This window comes from Mauremys mutica, chromosome 23, assembly GCF_020497125.1.
Source record: "Mauremys mutica isolate MM-2020 ecotype Southern chromosome 23, ASM2049712v1, whole genome shotgun sequence".
In the NCBI taxonomy this organism is placed as follows: domain Eukaryota; kingdom Metazoa; phylum Chordata; order Testudines; family Geoemydidae; genus Mauremys; species Mauremys mutica.
The window spans coordinates 7,292,084-7,313,702 of NC_059094.1; the positions used below are offsets into that span (position 1 = coordinate 7,292,084).

Consider the following 21,619-nt stretch of genomic DNA (forward strand, 5'->3'; position numbering starts at 1 on the left):
CAGTACCTTTACCGCTTGACTTGGTGAATGTATCAGGCACGTCTGAAACACAGACACCTCCCCGTACGGTACACGCCCAGAGAGCATGCAGTTCTTTCAGGGACTCAGCATGCTCGGCCAGAGCTTTGAAATGCGAAACCAGAGACTTAAACATTTACAAACTGCTTACTGCCCCTCCTCTCCCAGTCTATTCCTGGGCTACGCAAGGGTTTGATGCATCTTAGAACAACAGTGTCTGTCCTCCTTTCTAGTTTGGCAGCCTTGATCAGAAGTTGGCCTTGGCAGAACGTATCCGTGGGCACGTTCTGTCCCTGGCTTTGCAGATGTACGGCTGTAGAGTTATCCAGAAGGCTCTTGAGTTTATCCCCCCAGACCAGCAGGTAATTGTAAGTTTCCATTTTAACTTTCTTCTTGATGTTGAATGTTTCTTGCTGTTTGGTACTTGATGCGTTGTTTTTGTCTGTCACTGATTTTCCTTTGATTTGGTTTGTGGTATATATGTGATGTTTCACATGCATGATAAGTGTGTGACATTCTGTGGATCCATTGCAGACAAGGAGTGCCATCAGACTGTGCCATCTCACAGTTAAACAATTTCCAGTGTTCCCTGTAATCACATTGTAATGTGGCACATGGGGAGGTTGATAGTGAATTGGGAGACCTCTATTTAAATCCCTCCGAGCAAACAGTTCCCAAGGTGTTGCCTTTTAGCACTCAGCAGGACCTTGCTGCATTAATGTAAGGGTCAGAATCCTGCCTTTCAACATCAGCTATCTATGTAACGCACTGTTGCGTATTTGGGAGGAATTCTTTATTCTTTCCAAGGCCAGAGAGACCAAGTATTAGACACCCTAGATTCTGCTGCGAACAGGCTGGCAAAGGTCCCATTTCCTCATCCAGGATTTCATTAACAATGTCGATATTTAAAATGAGAAATGCAGTGCGTGATCCAGCTCCAAAGATTTTTGGGAATCACAATTTAAGGATCTCTCATTGGCTTATTAAATCCCATTTCAATTTTTAATTTAGAAGTATATTCCCTTCGGGTCAGGCCTGAGCTATTTCTTCAGCACGGTGATAGGGAGGAGTAGTTGTGCTGCAAGAAATCGTGGTGTGGGCCCAAGAGACGTTACTATCGGTCTAGGTCTTTGCTGAATTAATGCCCCAGGATGGTGTGAAGGGGTTCTCTGATCCTGAAAGTGGCATCGTTTGGCTCAGTTGTAAAAGTGAAATCCTGACCGTTCTTTGTTTTTATAGATTCCATATCATGTTTTACAAGAGTGGAGCTGTTAGCTCCTCTGTCGCCTAAACACCTATTATAATTAGATTAATCTTACCTAAGTTCCACTCACTTTGTCCTGTGCTATTGTTTGGCATTGCTGTGCTCTGAATAATTATCCAGAGATGGCTGCATTTCATTAATGACTAAAGTATTTCTCATGTAGTTTCACTTCAGATTTTTTTGAATGTAAGTTCTCTGCATTCTGTATTATTCGTATGAATGCTAACTGCAATGCATATGAATGTTTGAGACAGGATGCTTGTCAGTTGTTCCTTAACTAGACAACTGCTTCACCTAATTTTGTAATCATAAATGGCTTTTTATTAGTTATCTGTGTAGCACAGTAAGCTTACAGCATAGCATCGTCACAGCATCATCAGCTATTGGAAAAACTATCATTGCGTAGTGATGAGACACAACTAAGTTCTTCATGGAGGACGTTTAAACTTTAGAGTTAGCGTGGATGTCCTTAGGGTAGGGGTTTTTTTGTTTGGTGTTTTGGTTATTAATGAAGATTCTGCATGGATATTTGTCAGCTCTGAACTTCGGGGATGCTTTCTGTTTGTATCTGTCTTTCTTCCCAATAGAATGAGATGGTCCGGGAGTTAGATGGCCATGTACTGAAGTGTGTGAAAGACCAGAATGGTAATCACGTGGTGCAGAAGTGTATTGAGTGTGTACAGCCTCAGTCCCTGCAATTTATCATTGATGCATTTAAGGGGCAGGTAAGTTCTTGAGAAGCTAGAAATAAAATGTTGAGCCTCATTATTTGTGTTATTTAGTATCACTTTGAACAGAAGCTTAGACGCTATAACTCACTCAGAGCTTTGGGTTTTCAGCTTTAACATTTTGTTTCCTGCAAACGCCTTTGGGAAGAATTTAGCAATAAAATATGGCTGGACACTTCGTCAGTCACAAGCATTGTCCTTTTGCCTGCAGATATATCACATAGAGCAACCTGGCACAAATCTATTTCCCTGGAACAAGTCATATTTTGGTTGGTGGGTGAACTATTAGTGTTTTTCCATCAGTCTTCCTAGTTAGGATGATGAGTGTGCTTTGTGGCTGGGCTAATACATTTTCATCATGACATTTGTTTTGATAAAGCTTTCCCAGAGGTCCAGTTGTGGGCCAGGAAGTTTAATTTGCCTCCAGAGAGCGAGAGCCATTTCTGCCCCATTCCATTCCTGGAACTCCTGGCTAGTATACTTATGAATAACCATTTAATTATGTAGCAGTCTTTATTTGTGCTATTGTAGTTCAGTTATCTTGACCTTTTCATTATAAAATCCCTATTTTAAGTGTCTCCAACTCTGCTGCCATAATTGGCTTTGAATTGAAGCTGAAGGATGAAATCCCAGCCTGAAAGTGAGTTTTTGTTTTGATGCTAGGAATCTTTCAGTCATAATTTCACTTACATTTTAAAGTGCACTTCTGGTTAGAAAAGCAGCGGTTAAAAAACCACCACCTTATACCTTGAGTCTGCTCTATGGATGTTTTCAAGTTGCATCTTTCTTTACTAACACACCCAGTTTGCTTATTACCATTAGCATTGCAAAGCCAGTCAGCTATAGGACAGCAAGCAAGATTCTAGCCGGCCATGTTCCTTAGCAAGCTAGCCAGCTACGTTCTAACTCTTCCAGTGGAGTAGCAATGCAGGAGGCAATCTAAAAGTCAGAAAGAGTATAGCTAGAAACTTAGATCCCAGACATTGGCAGTTAGAAAATCCTCTCTCATCTTGTGAAGTGAGCCAGTTCCATCTGGACTTTATACTGAAAGAGTAAACATAGCACCTCAAGATCATCTCAGAATTTAACTGCCTTTGAAGAGGTTTTTGTGTGCTTGTTCAACTCAGAAGAAGCTTTTTATTAACATTATTATAGTCCATTAGGCTCAGATAGAGTAGTGGCTTTGTGTTAATTGGTTTTAAACAGCAGAAGAGAATATTTTGCTATAAATAACAAGTTGAGCAGGAGTGCTAGAATGAGTAGGGAGGTGAGTTCTTCCCAATCCATTCTGATACTTTGGGAAGAGAGAAGATTCTTTGACACCTGGTAACCCTACAATGAGATGGTAAGGTAGTGAAATAAACCCTGAGAGTTGAGGAAATTCCGTTATCAGTGTATTTTATTGTGTGTCCTCAGTTCTGATTGAAGGACAGAATGTACTTTGCCCTCCACTAAGCTTTTTTACCTGTCACCTCTTTAAGGGACTTCTTACATAATTTTTGGCATGTAACTATAGTTGATAACCAACATAAAGTATCTAGAAAGTTATAAAACAATCTCTATAATAACGCCCGGCTCTTGTAAAGTGCTTTACAAGGAAGGTTAATATCATTATCCCCATTTTACAAAAGGGGAAACTGAGGCACAGACGTGGCTTGCCCAAGGCCACCCAGCAAGCCAGTGGTACAAGGCTGTCGCCGGAACTCTGCCGGGGGGGGGGGGCCTCAGAGGCTGTCGCCGGAACCCTGTAAGAGGCGGGGGCAGCCTCAGGAGGCTTTTGCCCCTCACAGGAACCCTGGGGCTGAAGCAGAAAATGTCCTGGAGGTCTCTGGAAGTCATGGATTCTGTGACATCAATGTAGCCTTACTACTTACATTGTGGCCTGGTAGATCGAACAGTAAAGTGGGACTCAGAAGACCTGAGCACTAGGAATCATTCAGTCATAATTTTGGTTACATGTGAGGAACAGATTCAGTGACTAGGACGGTGCTAGTTTTACCATCACTTTTCTATTCAATTATAAAGAATGCTTAAGCTTCAAAAAGTGGGACTAAGAGAAGTGTTTCCTGTGCTGACTTGTATCTATTGACTGCAGGTATTCGCGTTATCTACACATCCATACGGCTGTCGTGTGATTCAGCGGATCCTCGAGCACTGTCTGCCTGAGCAGACTCTTCCCATCCTGGAGGAGCTTCATCAGCACACCGAGCAACTTGTGCAGGTAGTGGGGCAGGAGCTGGGAGGGAGGTTGCTGCACAGCCTGGTCTGGTTACCGCTCTGTATTATGGAAGTTCCTGGATTTGGGGCTCTGGCATGGCCAGGGCTGTACAGATGTACAGCTCCTTCCTCGGGGAGTAACGGTCTCTAACTAGGGACAAGATGTAATGGGGTGTAGCCCACAATCAGGGGAGGACAGAGAAGACAAGGGTGGCAGCATTAAAGGAACCCAAGATTGCAAGTATTTTAATCTAAGGGTATGCCTAGGCCAGCGGTTCTCAACCAGGGGGACACAGAGGTCTTCCACGGGGTACATCAACTCATCTAGAGATTTGCCTAGTTTTACAGCAGGCTACGTAAAAAGCACTAGCGAAGTCAGTACAAACTAAAATTTCATACAGACAGTGACTTGTATGTACTGCTCCATATACTATACACTGCAGTGTAAGTACAATGTTTATACTGAAATAGATTTATTGTTATAATTATATGGTAAAAATTAGAAAGTGAGCAATTTTTCAGTGCTAGTGTGCTGTGACACTTCTGTATTTCTATGTCTGATTTTGTAAGCAAGTCGTTTTTTAAGGGAGGTGAAACTTGGGGGCTACTCAAGACAAATCAGACTCCTGAAAGGGGTGCAGTCATCTGGAAAGGCTGAGAGCCCCTGGTCTAGGCGGTATGTGGAAGAGTGGTTCTCCGCATGCATAGACAGACATGCACTAGTTGTGCTCAAGCCAGCATGGTAAACTAGCAGTGTAGCTGAGGCAGCATGGCCAGCAGTTCAGGCTAGCCTCCTGAGTCCGTACCTAGGGCGTCAGGGGTATTGGTACTCAGGGGACTAGTCTGAGCCACTAGCCATGCTGCCCGCCAAAGCCATGTGCAGAGCTAGCGCATGGCTCCAACCCAGGCTGGGGAGCACCCGCCCCGCTGTCGTGTCGCTAGACCTTCTGTGTGCACAGTGGAAGCATCAAAGCTTTTTAGCCTTTTGAAAAGTGAAGAAAAGAAATGATTGACTCACTGGCAGGTCATACACCAGCCATTCTCATTTCTCAATGAGTGTTACGGTATGGGGGGGGAGTGTCTCAAGAAGGGATGTGAAGTGAGGACAAGGGATTGGCTCTGTGAACTATGAGCATTCTAGTGTAGGTGTTTCGGGATTCTAGAACTTGGAGGCTGAGGACATTTGAAATGGTTTCTTTCGGTAAGCAGTTAGTATAATCAACATGCTTCATGCTCAGGAACCAATTATTTTGGATTATAATTGGCACAGAGTTAGTGTTTTACATCATATTAAAATTTTAGAATGTGACCTTCTCTAGCAGTAGAAATATTGATTTTTATCATTTAAGCTAATTATGGGCTAATTAGTGCGTAGTTAAACTAAAGTTTACAAAACTTATTAGCAGAGGGAGCTGGTTCAGTGTTAATGGTTTCTATACACTTTGTTACAGGATCAATATGGGAACTATGTTATCCAGCATGTACTAGAACATGGTCGGCCTGAGGACAAAAGCAAGATTGTAGCAGAAATTAGAGGCAACGTGCTCGTGTTGAGTCAACATAAATTTGCCAGGTTTGCATTTGCTTAGTAAAGTCCAAATCCTATAAAAACACTGTTTTTCCTATATGTACGAGCATGCCAGAAGATGGCGGCAGCAGCAGCAGCAGCATAATCATAATGACAGTATTGTGTAATGTACAGTTCTCTGCTTAAAAATCAGCTATATGTGAATGGGAAAATTGAAAAAGCATTTGACCCCAGTTAGGTGGCTATCCGTTTATAGAAAGGAGGAGGATGTCCAAGTGTTACCCTATTTCAAGCTCTCGTGTTTAACCAAGAAGAGTAGAACACAGCTCTTTTCAAGTCTCTTAACACTGCACCTGCATTGGCTTGCTGCGGGCTCACTCGAACAGCAGCCTAGAGCATTTCACTGCCACTAGACTGCCTGGCTGGTCCCCAGGAGTTGGTTATTTTATTATAGAAATTCTTCCCTGCCTTATAACACCTTTCACTGAAGAGTCTCAGTGCTTTGCTTACACGAATTAAGCCTCCCCGCCCCTTGTGAGGAAAGTTTCAATTTATAACCATCTTATACCTGAGGTAACTGAGGCACCTGGAGGTTACATGTCATGCCAGACATCAGACTATGAGTGGGGAATAAAACCTAGGGGTCTTGATTCCCAGTTACCTGCTCTAACCAGTAGGCCACATTAGCTGCATTTGCAGAATCCTCTAGTGCCTGTTTCTAGCCTCTTAAATATGTAGCATCTGAGCTTCTATAAGATTAAATTTTTCACCCTTTGTGAATGATTAAATGGTACTTTGTAACGCTAACGAATGTTGTATTGGCAAGCGTTGGGTAAAGTGTGGTCAGGTGCCAGGGAAGTATCTTAACACAGTTATTCCAAATTGCTTCCTCCCTGGCTTGCCTTACTGTGGTGTACTAACCATCTCCCATGCAGAGTGTTAATCAGTTCATTGTCTCCCCTGTGCAGTGCGCGAGAGTTGTGGCAAATCACTTAGTGATTTTGTGCTATAAACCCAGATCCTCTAGAATAGAAGTTGAGACCAGCAAACCCTTTTCACTTTTCCTGTGTCATATTTTAAACTTGGAGTTCCAGAGATGACAGACAAGAGCAGTCATGTCCCTTCCTATCAAACCACAGAGTAATTTATGGAAGGTGTTCACCCATGCTAAGATATCAAATCCCTCCCTTAGTTATCTTGCATTTCCCTGTTCTAACCTGGGATCTCCTTTCAGGTTGAAATACAGTGCTAAGAGGGACATGCTAAGGACAACTCAGATACCACTGTGATGGATGTGGTACAGGATAGACCTACACTTAAAATCTTACACTATAGGCTTTCAGACTAGGGATGCACAAGTTAATTTGGATGAAATAAGACCTGAGTTGATCCTTTGCTCAAATCTCTTATCAAATGCAAGGTTTGAAATAGTGCTGTAAATGTTGTCCATTTTTTGCATGTGCTTCTGTGCTTCCTAGCTTTGCTCAGGATGTGGAAGAGCAGTTCTAGACAGACTGCTCTTGGATGTATGCATCTCAGCCCAAACCGGGAAGTCCTGGAAATCTTGCCCCACTCCTTGTTCTTGTGAGTTTTCCAGATCAAAGTTTGTGGACGAACTTTTAAATATTATTCTGTGTGAGCCTTTTGAGCTTTGTCCTTAAATAGAAACCAAAAGTTCTTTGGTCAAGAATCCAAAATGTCATGCTGCTGAATTTCCAGACCAGCACTTCTTGGTTTTCCTAATGGCCATTCTTGGTTAGAGACCCAAGATCATCCCTCTGGGGTTGAGTGGAAAGTTAAGTCTGGATATTGTGGGGTGACATACTACCACCTTCTTGTGTTGCAGCAACGTTGTAGAGAAATGTGTTACTCACGCCTCCCGCACGGAGCGGGCCATGCTGATTGATGAGGTGTGTACTATGAACGACGGCCCTCACAGTGCCTTGTACACCATGATGAAAGATCAGTATGCCAACTACGTGGTACAGAAAATGATTGATGTGGCAGAACCAGCTCAGCGGAAGATTGTCATGCACAAGGTAAGCAGTTGCCACCAGTTGCTAACAATGGGCTTTGTGCTTTGGAATCATCATAGATTTTGGAGTGTGTAGCACGAAGATCTAAGTGGGTGGAACTTAAACCTCTTCAGAGAGCAACCTATCAGTCAGGTTGTCAAGCATTGTTTTCCTAGTGTTACACTCTAATATGAATTCATTAATCTGTGGCAGTAAGAATGAGAAATTCCTCCTGATAAAGCTGGTATTTAGTGAGCTGTGCATGGCGCTGATCCTGGCACTTTCAAAAATCTTGAGAGTTGGGAGGCAGTCCTGAGATCCTAAAAATATTCCCTGAAAGCTGGTGTCTCAAGCCTATATCTATCTCTGTAGAGTGACTGATACTTGTCTCCTCCCAAGGACTGCCATTGCTTTCTCCCTCCTAGCAGGTACACCATTTACACACATGGAGGTAAAATTCATCCAGCGTCTTTGCCAGTCTTTTCTGGCCTACTTACATACATGTGAACATGGGGATTTATAACAAAAGTGCTGATACAATTTGGGCTGTAACAAAGCCAGCTAGACGTGTTGAAATTCAGGTACGTTTCAGAGGTCTGGCGATGATGACACACTTGCCCTCACTGAGAACGCTGTTCAATAATGAGAACCTCACCGTGTACTCAGAGGAGCTGAGCCAGACTTCTAGAAACAGCTGAATCCAGAGCTGTTAACAGGAATTCTCAGGACAGTCACTGTGTTTGTCATTTCATACTGAAGCATTACAGCAGCACTTTAAAGAGACTTTCTTTAAAACTTAATGTAACTATTATGCTATGGAGTGTATAGACTTCATCCATTTGAGTATGCAGAATACACTGCATTAAAAAAGCTAGTGTCAGATTAAGAATTACTTTTAAACAAATGTAAGAACACCTTAGATTAATAAAATTTAAAACTCAATTTTGCTTCCTATCTTTAGTTGCACTGTTTGCATTCTGCATTTTTCTGAGCTTGGTGAGTTAACACATTAGTCACTTTTGTTTGTCAGTTTTGAATCTGTTTCAGATTCTCAGGCATTAGTACACTGTTGCAGGGTTCGAGTTTACAAAGGTTGCAAGATTGTATTTGTTTTTGTTTTAAAAAGGAAACAATTTTTATCTTGAATATTGCAATGCTACCAACCTTGATTTCAAAATAATGAGATTTTAAAAATAATAATGTTGGGCTTTTTATTTGCTTTCTGTTTTTTAGAACCTTTAGCCGTTGTGTTCTTCTTTGAGTGGTTGCTCATGTGTATTCTACAATAGGTGTGTGTGCTCGCTATGTGCACCGGTGCCGGAAGTTTTTCCCCTAGCAGTACCTCTTGGGGAGCGCTCCAGCGACCCCTAGAGTGGCATCTCCATGGCGCAGTATAAGGGGCGCTGCACACTCCCCCCCTTCTCCCCAGTTCCTTCTTGCTGCCAGTGAAGATGCTTCGGAACCACTTTGCTCCAGCTGTGCTGTAGCTCGTCCCCAAACCTGCCCGTCTGTTCAGTGTATGGTACCTATAGTTAATTAGTTGAGTTTAGTTTAGAGTGCCTGGGCCAGGGTATGCCCTGCGTCCCGGGCTTTAAGTTGTGCAACACTAAGGGGGGGAGGGATAGCTCAGTGGTTTGAGCATTGGCCTGCTAAACCCAGGGTTGTGAGTTCAATCCTTGAGGGGGCCATTCAGGGATCTGGGGCAAAAATCTGTCTGGGGATTGGTCCTGCTTTGAGCAGGGGTTGGACTAGATACCTCCTGAGGTCCCTTCCAACCCTGAGATTCTATGATTATAAGTTGTAGGCGATCTGTGCCACTGAGTGATCCGCACGCGGACTGTCTGAGCTGTTTGGGGGAACCTATCTCAGCAATCACTGCAAGATTTGCAAGTCATTTAAGCCTCAGGCCAAGAGAGAAAGGGACATTAGGCTTCAGGCTATTCTGATGGAGTCGGCACTGACCCCGGCTCCGACATGCCGCTCCGAGTCAGCACCAGGCACCGCAGTGTCAGTTTGCGGCAACCCTTTGGCGCCATCGACCAATCGGCACCACTCCCTGTCCATGGGGCATGCCAAGAAGGCTAGGAAGAGGCCTTCTTCGCCGCAGCACCGGAGTAAACCTGGGACAGAGGCTAGACCCATGTTGGGCAGTCCTCGATCCCCACTGGCCTCTAGGCCTCTGACTCAAGTCGAGCGGAGTAGCCTGGCCCATTCAGAGCAGGCCTGTCCAGATGCCCTCCACACAGGAGGCCCTGCAAGCGGCCCAGGATGTTATGTCCATGCCGGTACCAGAAGCACCGCCGATGTTGGCCCCGCGCTCCAGAGGCAAGCCGCCGCTGGGATCTCGGTAGTCGCCCCCTCTCAGTACCGGTCTCAGTCGAGGGAACATTCCTGACACCGTTTGCCGCCCAGCATCCGTTCAGGGCAGAGTCCACGTGGATCGCCCTTGACGCCCACCAGACTGTCTGGTTGGGTTGTGTCTGACCCGAGACTCTTGGCACCGCTCCTGCTCAAGGAGCGAACGCCCAACAGGACTGAGGCAGACGTCACCAAAGGTCCTCGTCTCGGAGGGGTTATCGTAGCCAGTCATGGCACGGACGTCGACGTCATTCCTGTTCGGCGTCTCGCACCAGGACCCCGCCACGGCACCACCTCCGCAGCCCCGGGCGTTGATCACTGGCATCTCGCTGTCACGGGTCTGCCCATCGGAGCTGATCGTGGAGCAGCTGTTACTGATGGTACCGATCCTCCATGTCAGGATTGCGGTCCTGTGGTTGGCTTCTCTCCCAGCACCACCACTCCTAGCACCGCCGCTCCACCCGGTCCGGGGATAGTGGCAAGTCATATGTAAGCCTGGCCTCCCTTTGTAGTCATCCATCGATGGGCCAGGCCAGCCAGGCCAAACAACCAGCTCCGTCAGAGGCACCGGGCACCGTGGCTGGCCCAATGGTACCATTGGGCACCGTGGCCCCCAACGCAGCCCCTGGTGGGGGCTCGCTCAGTGGCTGGAGCCTCAGAAGGACCATCAGCCTCCCTTTCCATAGCTTCCAAGGAAGGAGTCGATGAGACGTACATCCTCTGCACTGTCCCTGGAGACCGACCAGGTGGTGGACCCTCCGGTGCTGGTAGACATTCAGAGTACGGCACTGGCTGCCTCACCTTCCCCGAATGAGGTGATTATGGCCCCATCTCCCTCCATCCCGCAGGAGGACTTTAGGGCCTGCTAAGAGCTCTTAAAAAGGGTGGCATCAAGCTTCGTTCTAGAAAGCAGGCAATCCTCCATGTGCCGAGCCTACTTGGCAAAGTGGTTGCGGTTTTCCAGATGGGCAGACGAGCAGGGTGTTTCCCCAGTGGCTGCCCTGATCCAGCTTATTCTGGACTATCTCCTCCACCTTAGAGCCCAGGGCCTGGTGCCCTCGTCAGTCAAGGTGCACCTGGCGGCCATGTCGGCCTTCCATCTGCCGGTGCAAGGCCACATGGTATTCTCCCATGCTGTGATTGGCCGATTCCTTAAGGGGTGGATCGTCTCTTCACATATGTTAGGCCCCCTGTCCTGCAGTGGTGTTGGCCCCTCTCATGGGGCCCCCATTTGAACCGCTAGCCACGTGTTCCTGGTCACACCTCTGGTGGAAGGTGGCCTTCCTTGTTGCGATGACGTCGACCAGGTGGGTCTCGGAGCTCAGGGCCCTGATCTCCGAGCCCCCGTACATGGTGTTTCATAAGGATAAGATCCAGCTCAGCCCACACCCTTCATTCCTCCTGAAGGTGGTCTCCGCCTACCACATGGGTCAGGACATTTTTCTGCCGGTCCTCTGCCCCAAGCCCCACGCGTCCAGTGAGGAGCGCCGTCTCCATGCTAGATGTGAGACAGGCTCTGGCTTTCTACCTGGAGCAGACTAAGCCATTTAGAAAGTCCTCGCAACTGTTCATCGCCTTGGCCGAGGGCATGAAAGGTTGGCCGATCTCCAGCCAGAGCCTCTCCGACTGGATCACCTCGTGCATCCGTACCTGTTATGACCTGGCGGGAATCCCTCCGCCACCAGTTGTGAAAGCGCTCGACTTGGGACAGGCCACGTCACCTGCCTTTTTGGCCCATGTCCCCATTCAGGACATTTGTGGGGCTGCCACGTGGTCTTCAGTTCACGTGTTCACCTCGCACTATGCGACCGTCTCCCAGACCAGGGAGGACGCCGGGTTTGGCAGGGCTGTTCTCCGTCCTGACAGTTTGTGAACTCCTCCCACCGCCAACATATCTAGCTCGGAATCACCTATTGTGGAATACATGGGCAATCACTCGAGGAAGAAAATTCCGTAACTGGTGTTCTTCGCGATGTGTTGCTCATGTCTATTCCACATCCCGCCCTCCTTTCCCGCTGTCGGAGTTGTCTGGCAGGAAGGAACTGAGGGTGGGGGGAGCGCGCAGCTCCCCTTATACAGCACCGTGGAGACGCCACTCCAGGGATCTCTGGGGCGCTCTTCTACGGGTACTGCTAGGGGGAAAACTTCCGGCACTGCTGCATGTGGCCAGCACGCACACCTACTGTGGAATAGACACAAGCAACACATCTCGGAGAACGCTAGTACGGAAAAGGTAACTGTCTTTTTTCAAGCTTTTCTCTACATCCATAAGGGATAGAAACTTGTTTTAAAAAACTCCCCCTACATCTGAGATTTTCATACAATCACAAAACTCCAGGGCCTGGAGCTATATGAAAAACACCAATTATAGTTAGACTAATAATAAAATTATGAGAGCTGCTAACATGAGAATGGAAAATCTAAATGCTGGGATTTTCAGTGGAGCCCAAGGGAGTCAGGTACCAAATCCTAATGAAATTGAATTCCTTTACACTCCTTTGAGAATTGACGCTAGACATTAGGTCATTTGACCAGCCAGTGTTTCTTTAAAATGAAAGGAGCATGTATGTAATTTGTACACCACAGTGTATGGGCTTGTCTGCTTGGGGAAGTTAACTGGTATAGTTATGGTGGAATAAAAAAATCTACAAGCAAAGGCTAAAATTCTGAACAGGGCTTAATTACTCCCTCCATCTTGGCAGTAGATAATCTGGAATACACCTCAACCCCGATATAACATGACCCAATATAACACGAATTTGGATATAACGCGGTAAAGCAGCGCTCTGGGGGTGGTGGGGGGGCTGCGTGCTCCGGCAGATCAAAGCAAGTTCGATATAACGCAGTAAGATTTTTTGGCTCCCGAGGACAGCGTTATATCGGGGTAGAGGTGTAATGGAATTTTATTCTGGAGGTGGTGGTTTATACCAGCATATAATTCTGCGATAGCTATGCTGTCACTGGGGGTGGGGTGGGGGGTGTTAGTACCTTGTGCTTCCTTCTGTCAAACCAGTTCCTTTCCTTTGATCAGAATAAGCAGCTAATTAGGTTTCTGTGTAACTGTCATGGGCATATTAACATAGATTACATTTTAAAAAGCCATCTTCTCCTGGGCTCATTCAGAATAATGGACTTTGCTTGTAGATTGTTTTAATGGGAGTTTTCTACAGCCAGTTTATTGATGTGATGCCATTATAATATAAAAACAATAAATGAATTTTAACAAACAAGAAAATGGCCAAAACATTAACCCATATACAATTACCAGATTTGATGGTGAAAACTCAAAGAAGTATCACGGATGCAGGCTGTTGAGGAATACGCCAAAAAGAAATACCATTGCAGGGTTAGCATGTTTTCTAGAGCCTGTTTTCAAATTGTCCAGTTGAACCTGCTTTGGAAATGTTAGGGTGAGGAGGAGAAAGGCATAAAGGTTTGTGATGTTTACAAGACAGATTTATTGGATTCTTCAGGTTAAATGGGCTCAAATCAACTAGTGCTTGAATTAAAGGAAGAGAGAGTGGATTTGGGATTTCCTACCTTGGGGAAATGGAAAAATAATGTATTTTTCTTTCCCAGGGAGGGGAGGAGAGGGAGAATGTATTTATGCATTAATTTTCAAATTATTTACTCACCATTCCTATAGTTTCAACCTTGAAATTTAAAATATGACTGCTAGTTACGTTGTTGAAGAAGTACACAAGCAGTGTGAACCTTTCCCATGTATCGCTGTCATGGCTTGTCCTTTTCTTAGGACTTGTCTATATAGAGAAGTTGAGTGGCAGAACTACAGTGGTATAATTACATCAGCTAGGGCTCTGTGTGGATGCTCTATTTCAGAATAGTTCTGCCAGTCAGTTTCCCCATGAAGACAAGTCCCTCGTGAACGTTGGGATTAGAAATCAAATCAGACCTGTTCAGGAATTGTCCATCAGAATGATTTTCTAGTGGAAAATGCCCCTTCCACAAAATTGAAATTTTCCATCTGGAAAATTGAAACAGCAACTCCCAGTAGGACAGAAGTGAAATTGATGAGAGCCTTCCAGGTGAGGCTGAATGCCCCAATTCTCTACCTCCCTGGCTGTCGGCCTCCTCCCAGCTTTGGCAGCTAGCAGTCCACCTGGAAGGCTCTTGTTGATTTCACTTGGTCTTTAGAAAGCTGAAAAATTCCCATCTCTCGCAATGGGATTTTCCTGGAAATCCCTTGCCAGGAAAAACTTCACATTTTTGTCCTAAAGCAGCATGAAAAGACAAACTTTGTCTAAAATACAATGTTTTTCATGGGACGGGATTTCCATTTTCCAGTCACCTCTAAATCAAACTACCCTTAAACACAGGACACTGCCCACCTAAAAATAACGATTACCCAAACTGCTTTTAGTTTTTCCTTGCTAAAGTCACTGCTTCACTTAAGTTACTGAACTATACATGAAAATTAAACCAATAAGGTATTGGAATAGGGTTCGAACCCGTAGTCCATAGATCAGATGTTCCAAAGAAGGCTAGCAGAATACATAGGGCTGGCTCTCTTCCTTGTTTCCAACTGCTAAAGTTTATTAAAAGGCCACTGAAATACATGAAATACTTTCCTAATGTTACTTTTCCATGTTGGCAATTGATCAATGAGAGGAGAGTTGTGGCTGGGTGAGGGGGAATGGGAGGGGAGATTGTGTCCTTGAAGGAGTACAGAAATCTCTCAAGGCTAATGTGTATGTGCTTCTGGTTTCTAAGCTTCCATAAACTTTTTTGTCTCCTAGATCCGGCCTCACATTGCCACCCTGCGCAAGTACACCTATGGCAAGCACATTTTGGCCAAGCTGGAGAAATATTACATGAAAAATGGGGTTGACTTGGGGCCAATTTGTGGACCACCAAATGGTATCATTTGAGACAATGAATTTCTGAGAAACTCACTGGCCATCAGGCATTTAAAACCAGCAGCCGACAATATTCCAATATACAGTTAGAAAATGTTTGATGGTTGCTAAACTACTAAAAATACAAACAAAAAATAAGCCTTTGTAAATTTCTTTAATTTTATTATGCATAACATGTACTAATTATTTTTTTTAATTAACTAATTGCCCTGCTGTTTTACTGGTGTATAGAATACTTGTACATAGGTATCAAATGTACATGGGAGGCCACTTTTTTGTTCACTGTTGTATCTATATTCCAAATGTGGAAACTTTCAGGGTGATTGGTTTGAAGAAAAAAAAAATGTTTTTAATTCATCCGCCTCGCAGGTGACTTTTTTGCAAATACCTGTTTTTCTCCTTTTATTCAAAACTCAGCAAGAAGTTTGAATTTTAGTTAAATGGCACAAAACCCGCATTTAACGCTGTTTATAAATATTAAAAAAAAAATTCAACTTGCTAAAGCTTCAGTTTAAAAAAATTTTTTAAGTTTTTGAAACTTTTTAATTGCTTTTTCTGTTTTGTTTTTGGAGTATAACATGCTAAAGAAGGTGGCTTGGCAGTCAGTTTAGAAAGAAAACATAAGCACCCAGGAAGTTTTTAAAGCAAGAAGGGCGGGTGTATTTGTTTACTGCCTACTCAGTTTGTTCTGTTAACACTGAAAGACAAAATTTGATTATTTAGCATGAGGAAAAAAAAAAACCCAACTCGGCTTTGGTCTTGCTTCTATAAATATATAGTGTATACTTGGTGTAGACTTTACATATATAAAAATTTGTAGTATTTTCTTGTTTTGCTGTCTAATCTGTATCTATAATGTACCCTAGTAGTGGAACATACTTTTGATTGTACAATTGTACATTTGTAAACCTCTGTAATGTAAATGTGGAGAAGTTTGAATCAACATAAACCCGTTTTTGGTAAGAAAAAAATTAGCAAAACCTGTGCATTTCAGTGTATATTCACACCTTTTATGGTCGTAGCATATAGTGTTGTATATTGTAAATTGTAATTTCAACCAGAAGTAAATTTTTTCTTTTGAAGGAAATGTTCTCTTTATACAGCCTAGTTAATGTTTAAAAAAAAAATGCTTGGTTTTATTTGTCACCTAGTCGAACAGTAGCGATCCTTTCTAAATGTTATACAGAATGATTCAGTTCAAAATAGTGTTTTTTTGAATCTTAAAAAAGTAATGTTTTGCTTATTTTGTGACAGTAAAAAAAAGTGCAAAAGTACAGAATCCCCTAGTTTTCCTTACAATCAGAGTCCCCTTTCACCTTGTAAAGTGTGAATCACCTTCCCTTTTTGTACAGAAGATGAACTGTATTTTGCATTTTGTCTACTTGTAAGTGAATGTAACATACTGTCAATTTTCCTTGTTTGAATATAGAATTGTAACACTACACGGTGTACATTTACAGAGCCTTGTGTATATTTCCAATGAACTTTTTTGCAAGCACACTTGTAACCATATGTGTATAATTAACAAACCTGTGTATGCTTATGCCTGGGCGACTATTTTTTGTAACTCTTGTGTAGATTGTCTCTAAACAACGTGTGATCTTTATTTTGAAAAATACAGAACTTTGGAATCTGGGTTTGTGCTTTATTTGAACATTTTCAATATAGTGCCACCAGGACAAACTTTCTTATTGCTTTTGCCTCTTTCTTTCTGGTCTTAAGGATCTCTCTCAAAACAATTTTTAAAGACTGATGCATTGGGTAAGGAATCTATGGATAGTAATTCCATGCTTGAATAATAAGAATATATTAGTAGGGATATGTTACAGACCACCTGAGCGGGATGATGATAGTGACTGTGAAATGCTCAGGGAGATTAGAGAGGCTATTAAAATAAAATAAAAAAATCAATAATAATGGAGGATTTCAACTATCCCCATTTTGACTGGGTACATGTCACCTCAGGACGGGAGGCAGAGAGAAAGTTTCTTGACACCTTAAATGACTGCTGCTTGGAGCAGCTAGTCCTGGCACCCACCAGAGGAGAAGCAATTCTTGATTTAGTCCTAAGTGGAGCACAGGATCAGGTCCAAGAGGTGAATTAGCTGAACCGCTCGGTAATGGTGACCATCCTATAATTAAATGTAACATCCCTGGGGCGGGGAAAACGGCCCAACACTAGCATTTTAGTTTCAGCAAGGAGAACTACACAAATGAGGAGGTTAGTTAAACAGACATTAAAACGTACAGCACCAAAAGTAAAATCCCTGCAAGCTGCATGGAAACTTTTAAAAGACATCATAATAGAGGCTCACCGTAACTATATACCTCAATTTAAAAAACATAGTGAGAAAACCAAAAAAAGAGCCACGGTGGCTAAACAACAAAGTAAAAGAAGCAGTGAGAGGCAAAAAGGCGTCCTTTAAAATGTGGAAGTTAAATCCTAGTGAGGAAATAGAAAGGAGCATAAACTCTGGCAAATGAAGTGTAAAAATATAATTAGCAAGGCCAAAAAAGAATTTGAAGAACAGCTAGCCAAAGACTCAAAGTAATAGCAAAAAAAAGTTAAGTACATGAGAAGCAGGAAGCTGATAAACAACCAGTGGGGCCCCTGGACAATCGAGATGCTAAGGGAGCACTCAAGGATGCTAAGGCCATTGCGGAGAAACTCAATGAATTCTTTGCATCCATCTTCACAGCTGAGGATGTGAGGGAGATTCCCAAACCTGGGCCCTTCCTTTTAGGTGACAAATCTGAGGAACTGTCTCAGACTGAGGTGTCATTAGAGGAGGTTTTGGACCAAATCGATAAACAGCAATAAGTCACCAGGGCCAGATGGTATCACCCAAGAGTTCTGAAGGAACTCAAATGTAAAATTGCAGAACTACTAACTGCAGTCTGTAACTGAGCATTTAAATCAGCTTCTGTACCAGATGACTGGAGAATAGCTCATGTGACCCCAATTTTTAAAAAGGGCTCCAGAGGAGACCCTGGCAATTAGAGGCCACTAAGCCTGACTTCAGTGCCTGGCAAACTGGTTGAAACTATAGTAAAGAACAAAATTGTCAGAGAAATATATGAACATAATTTGTTGGGGAAGAGTCAACATGGTTTTTGTAAAGGGAAATCACGCCTTCCCAGTCTACTAGAATTTTTTGAGGGGATCAACAAACATGTGGACATAGTATATTTAGGTTTTTAGAAAGCCTTTGACAAGGTCCCTCACCAAAGGCTCTTAAGCAAAATAAGCTGTCATGGAATAAGAGGGAAGGTGTGCTCATGAATTGGTAACTGGTTAAAAGATAGGAAGCAGTAGGAATAAATGGTCAGTTTTCAGAATGAAGAGAGGTAAATAGTGGTGTCCCCCATGGGTCTGTACTGGGACCAGTACTGTTCAACATATAAATGATCTGGAAAAGGGGGTAAACAATGAGGTGGCAAAATTTGCAGATGATACAAAACTCAAGATCATTATGTCCCAGGCAGACTGTGAAGAGCTACAAAAGGATCTGTCAAAACTGAGTGACTGGGCAACAAAACGGCAAATGAAATTCAATGTTGATAAATGCAAAGTAATGTACATTGGAAAACATAATCCCAACTATACATATAAAATGATGGGGTCTAAAGTAGCTGTTACCACTCGAGAAAGATCTTGGCCTCATTGTGGATAGTTCTCTGAAATGTGCAACGACAGTCAAAAAAGCGAACCATATTGGGAATCATTAAGTAAGGGATAGATAAGACAGAAAATATCATATTGCCTCTATATAAATCCGTGGTACGCCCACAGCTTGAATACTGAGTTTAGATCTAGTTGCCCCATCTCAAAAAAAATATATTGGGATTGGAAAAGGTTCAGAAAAGGGCAACAAAAATTATTAGGGGTATGGAACGGCTGTTGTATGAGGAGAGATTAATAAGGCTGGGGCTTTTTGGCTTGGAAAAGTGACATGACTGGTGTGGAGAAAGTAAATAAGGAAGTATTTTTTCCACACAACACGCAGTCAACCTGTGGAACTCCTTGCCAGAGGATGTTGTGAAGGCCACAACTATAACAGGGTTAAGAAAAGAACTAGATAAATTCATAGAGGATAGTCCATCAATGGCTATTAGCCACGATGGGTAGGGATGTTGTGCCTAGCCTGTGTTTGCCAGAGGCTGGGAATGGGAGATGGGATGGATCACTTGATGATTATCTGTTCTGTTCATTCCCTCTGGGGCACCTGGCATTGGCCGCTGTCGGAAGACAGGATACTGGGCTGGATGGACCTTTGGTCTGACGCAGTCTGGCTGTTCTTGTGTTCTGAAGCATAGCCGTACTAAACTAAACACTTGGTTTTAACGTGTATTGGAATGAACAATATGATTGTCAAACTTGTTAAAGTTCCTTCTCTACCTTGGTGGGTCCTGCACTTATTGACGGATTTGCTCACCTCAGTGATCTTCCCCTCTGGTGGAGCCCAGAGTCTGGGTCAACTCCTCCTGTGTCTGATCAGGAGTTGGGAGGTTTGGGGGGAACCCGGGCCCGCCCTCTACTCCGGGTTCCAGCCCAGGGCCCTATGGATTGCAGCTGTCTATAGTGCCTCCTGTAACAGCTGCATGACAGCCCTTGGTTGGCTTCAGGTGGCCCAATCAATGTAGCTGTCTCCACTGCCTTCTAGAAAGATCTTAATTGGCTCCAGGTGTCTTGATTAACCTGGAGCAACTGCCATTTGGTTACCATGGTACTAGGGATTTGGTTAGCCTGGAGCTAGCATACCTGTTCCTTATACTTTACTGTAGTCATCTGGCCTTGCCCCATCACGTATCCCCCTCCTCTGCTCAACACCATAGGGTTGGGCAACTTGGGACGCCAGGCAGTGTGCTCATGAAAGACCATCAGCGTTGCCATGGTGGCATCCAGCCCTGTGCCGTGTGCGGAACTGGAACGGTTGGAGTGATAAGAACCACCTGGTGACCCTCGCATTCTTTTCCTTATTTCTTTGCATCCACTGGAGGGGTTCATGGTCCGTCACAAGAGTAAATCACCAGCCTAAGAGGTAATAACGCAGTGTCTCCATGGCCCATTTGACAGCAAGGCATTCTTTCTCGACTACTGCATACTTCTGTTCTCTAGGGAGCAGCTTTCTGCTAAGGTAGAGGATCGGGTGTTCTTCTCCAATCATTTGCGACAGAACCGCCCCCAACCCCACCTCGGAAGCATCTGTTTGTAAAATAAATTCCTTGGTAAAGTCCGGGGCTATGAGTATGGGGTCATTACAGAGAGCCGTCCGAAGGTCTATGAATGCCCCCTCTGCTGCGTTGGGCCACTTCACCATGTCTGGACCTCGGGCCTTCACCAGGTCTGTCAGAGGACTCACCCTACAAGCGAAGTGGGGAATAAAACGTCGGTAGCAGCCTACCACGCCTAGGAACGCACGGACCTGCTTCTTTCAGGTCGGCCGGGGCCAGTTTTGAATCACCTCTAGCTTATTAGTTTGGGGCTTCACTATACCCCTTCCTACAATATATCCCAGGTACTTAGCCTCTGCTAGTCCTATGGCGCATTTAGTGGGATTAGCGGTGAGGCCAGCCTGCCTTACGATGCGTAGCACTGCCTCAACTTTCTCCAAGTGGGTTCCCCAGTCTGGCGTATGGATGATGACATCATCTAGGTATGCAGCTGCATAACTAGTATGGGGGCGCAGCAGCTTATCCATGAGGCGCTGGAATGTGGCTGGGGCCCCATGTAGCCCGAAAGGGAAGACAGTGTACTGGAATAGCCCGTCCGGGGTGGAGAACGCTGTCTTTTCTTTCGCTTCTTTGGTCAGGGGAATCTGCCAATACCCTTTTGTCAGATCCAGTGTAGTCAAGAATCGGGCACTACCCAGTTGGTCAACCAGTTCGTCGATGCGTGGTATGGGGTATGCATCGAATTGGGATACTTCATTCAGTCGGTGAAAGTCATTACAGAATCTCGTGGTACCATCAGGTTTAGGCACTAGAACGATTGGACTGCACCACTGACTGTAGGATTCCTCAGTAATGCCTAATTCTAACATTTTCTTCAGCCTTGATTTCTTCTCCTTTGGCTGCTGGGATTCGGTAGGGTCTCGGTGTTACCTTGGCTCCGGGGATCGTGCGGATATGGTGATAGGTCTCAGTCGTCCGCCCCGGTTTTGTAGAGAACACATCTCGGTTGCAATTAATCATGTCGGCTGCCTCGATCTTTTGGATTGGCGTCAAGTCGGGTGATATCCTCACTTGCTCATGTAAGTTATCCTCCTGGGGAAGGGTCTCCCGGGTGACTAAGCATGCCTCTCGATCATGCCAAGGTTTTAGAAGATTGATGTGGTAAATTTGCTCCGGTTTCCTGCGCCCTGGCTGCCGCACCTTATAGTTTACCTCTCCCGTGGCTTCAATCACTTCATAGGGTCCTTGCCACTGGGCCAACAGCTTGCTTTCTGCTGTGGGCACCAGGACCATTACTCGATCCCCTGGTTGGAACCGTCGAAGCTTTGCTTGGTGGTTATAATGGGTCCGTTGGGTCTCCTGTGCTTTCCCCAAGAGTTCCCGTACAATGGGTGTAACTCGGGCTATCCGATCCCTCATCTGTAGTAATGCTCGACTAT

At 44.5% G+C, this 21,619-nt stretch overlaps 1 protein-coding gene and 1 non-coding gene across 11 annotated transcripts in view; both read left to right on the plus strand.

Moving 5' to 3' along the window:
• Window positions 1-16,640, plus strand: part of PUM1 (pumilio RNA binding family member 1) — a 125,603-nt gene extending 108,963 nt beyond the window's left edge. For 6 of the 10 annotated variants that reach the window (XM_044997702.1, XM_044997701.1, XM_044997706.1 and 3 more), the window contains 6 exons: window positions 252-386; window positions 1,870-2,007; window positions 4,106-4,231; window positions 5,679-5,800; window positions 7,602-7,794; window positions 14,886-16,640. In XM_044997702.1, coding sequence (XP_044853637.1) covers window positions 252-386; window positions 1,870-2,007; window positions 4,106-4,231; window positions 5,679-5,800; window positions 7,602-7,794; window positions 14,886-15,017 — 846 coding nt within the window. In that variant the 3' untranslated portion in view covers window positions 15,018-16,640. The remainder of the gene's footprint in view (window positions 1-251; window positions 387-1,869; window positions 2,008-4,105; window positions 4,232-5,678; window positions 5,801-7,601; window positions 7,795-14,885) is intronic. The other 4 variants (XM_044997711.1, XM_044997705.1, XM_044997708.1 and 1 more) reach the window with 1 other exon arrangement.
• LOC123355601 lies at window positions 8,366-8,451 on the plus strand. The gene has a single exon (XR_006575149.1). It is a non-coding gene; the product is annotated as a small nucleolar RNA SNORD103/SNORD85 (small nucleolar RNA).
• Window positions 16,641-21,619: the final 4,979 nt, after the last annotated feature.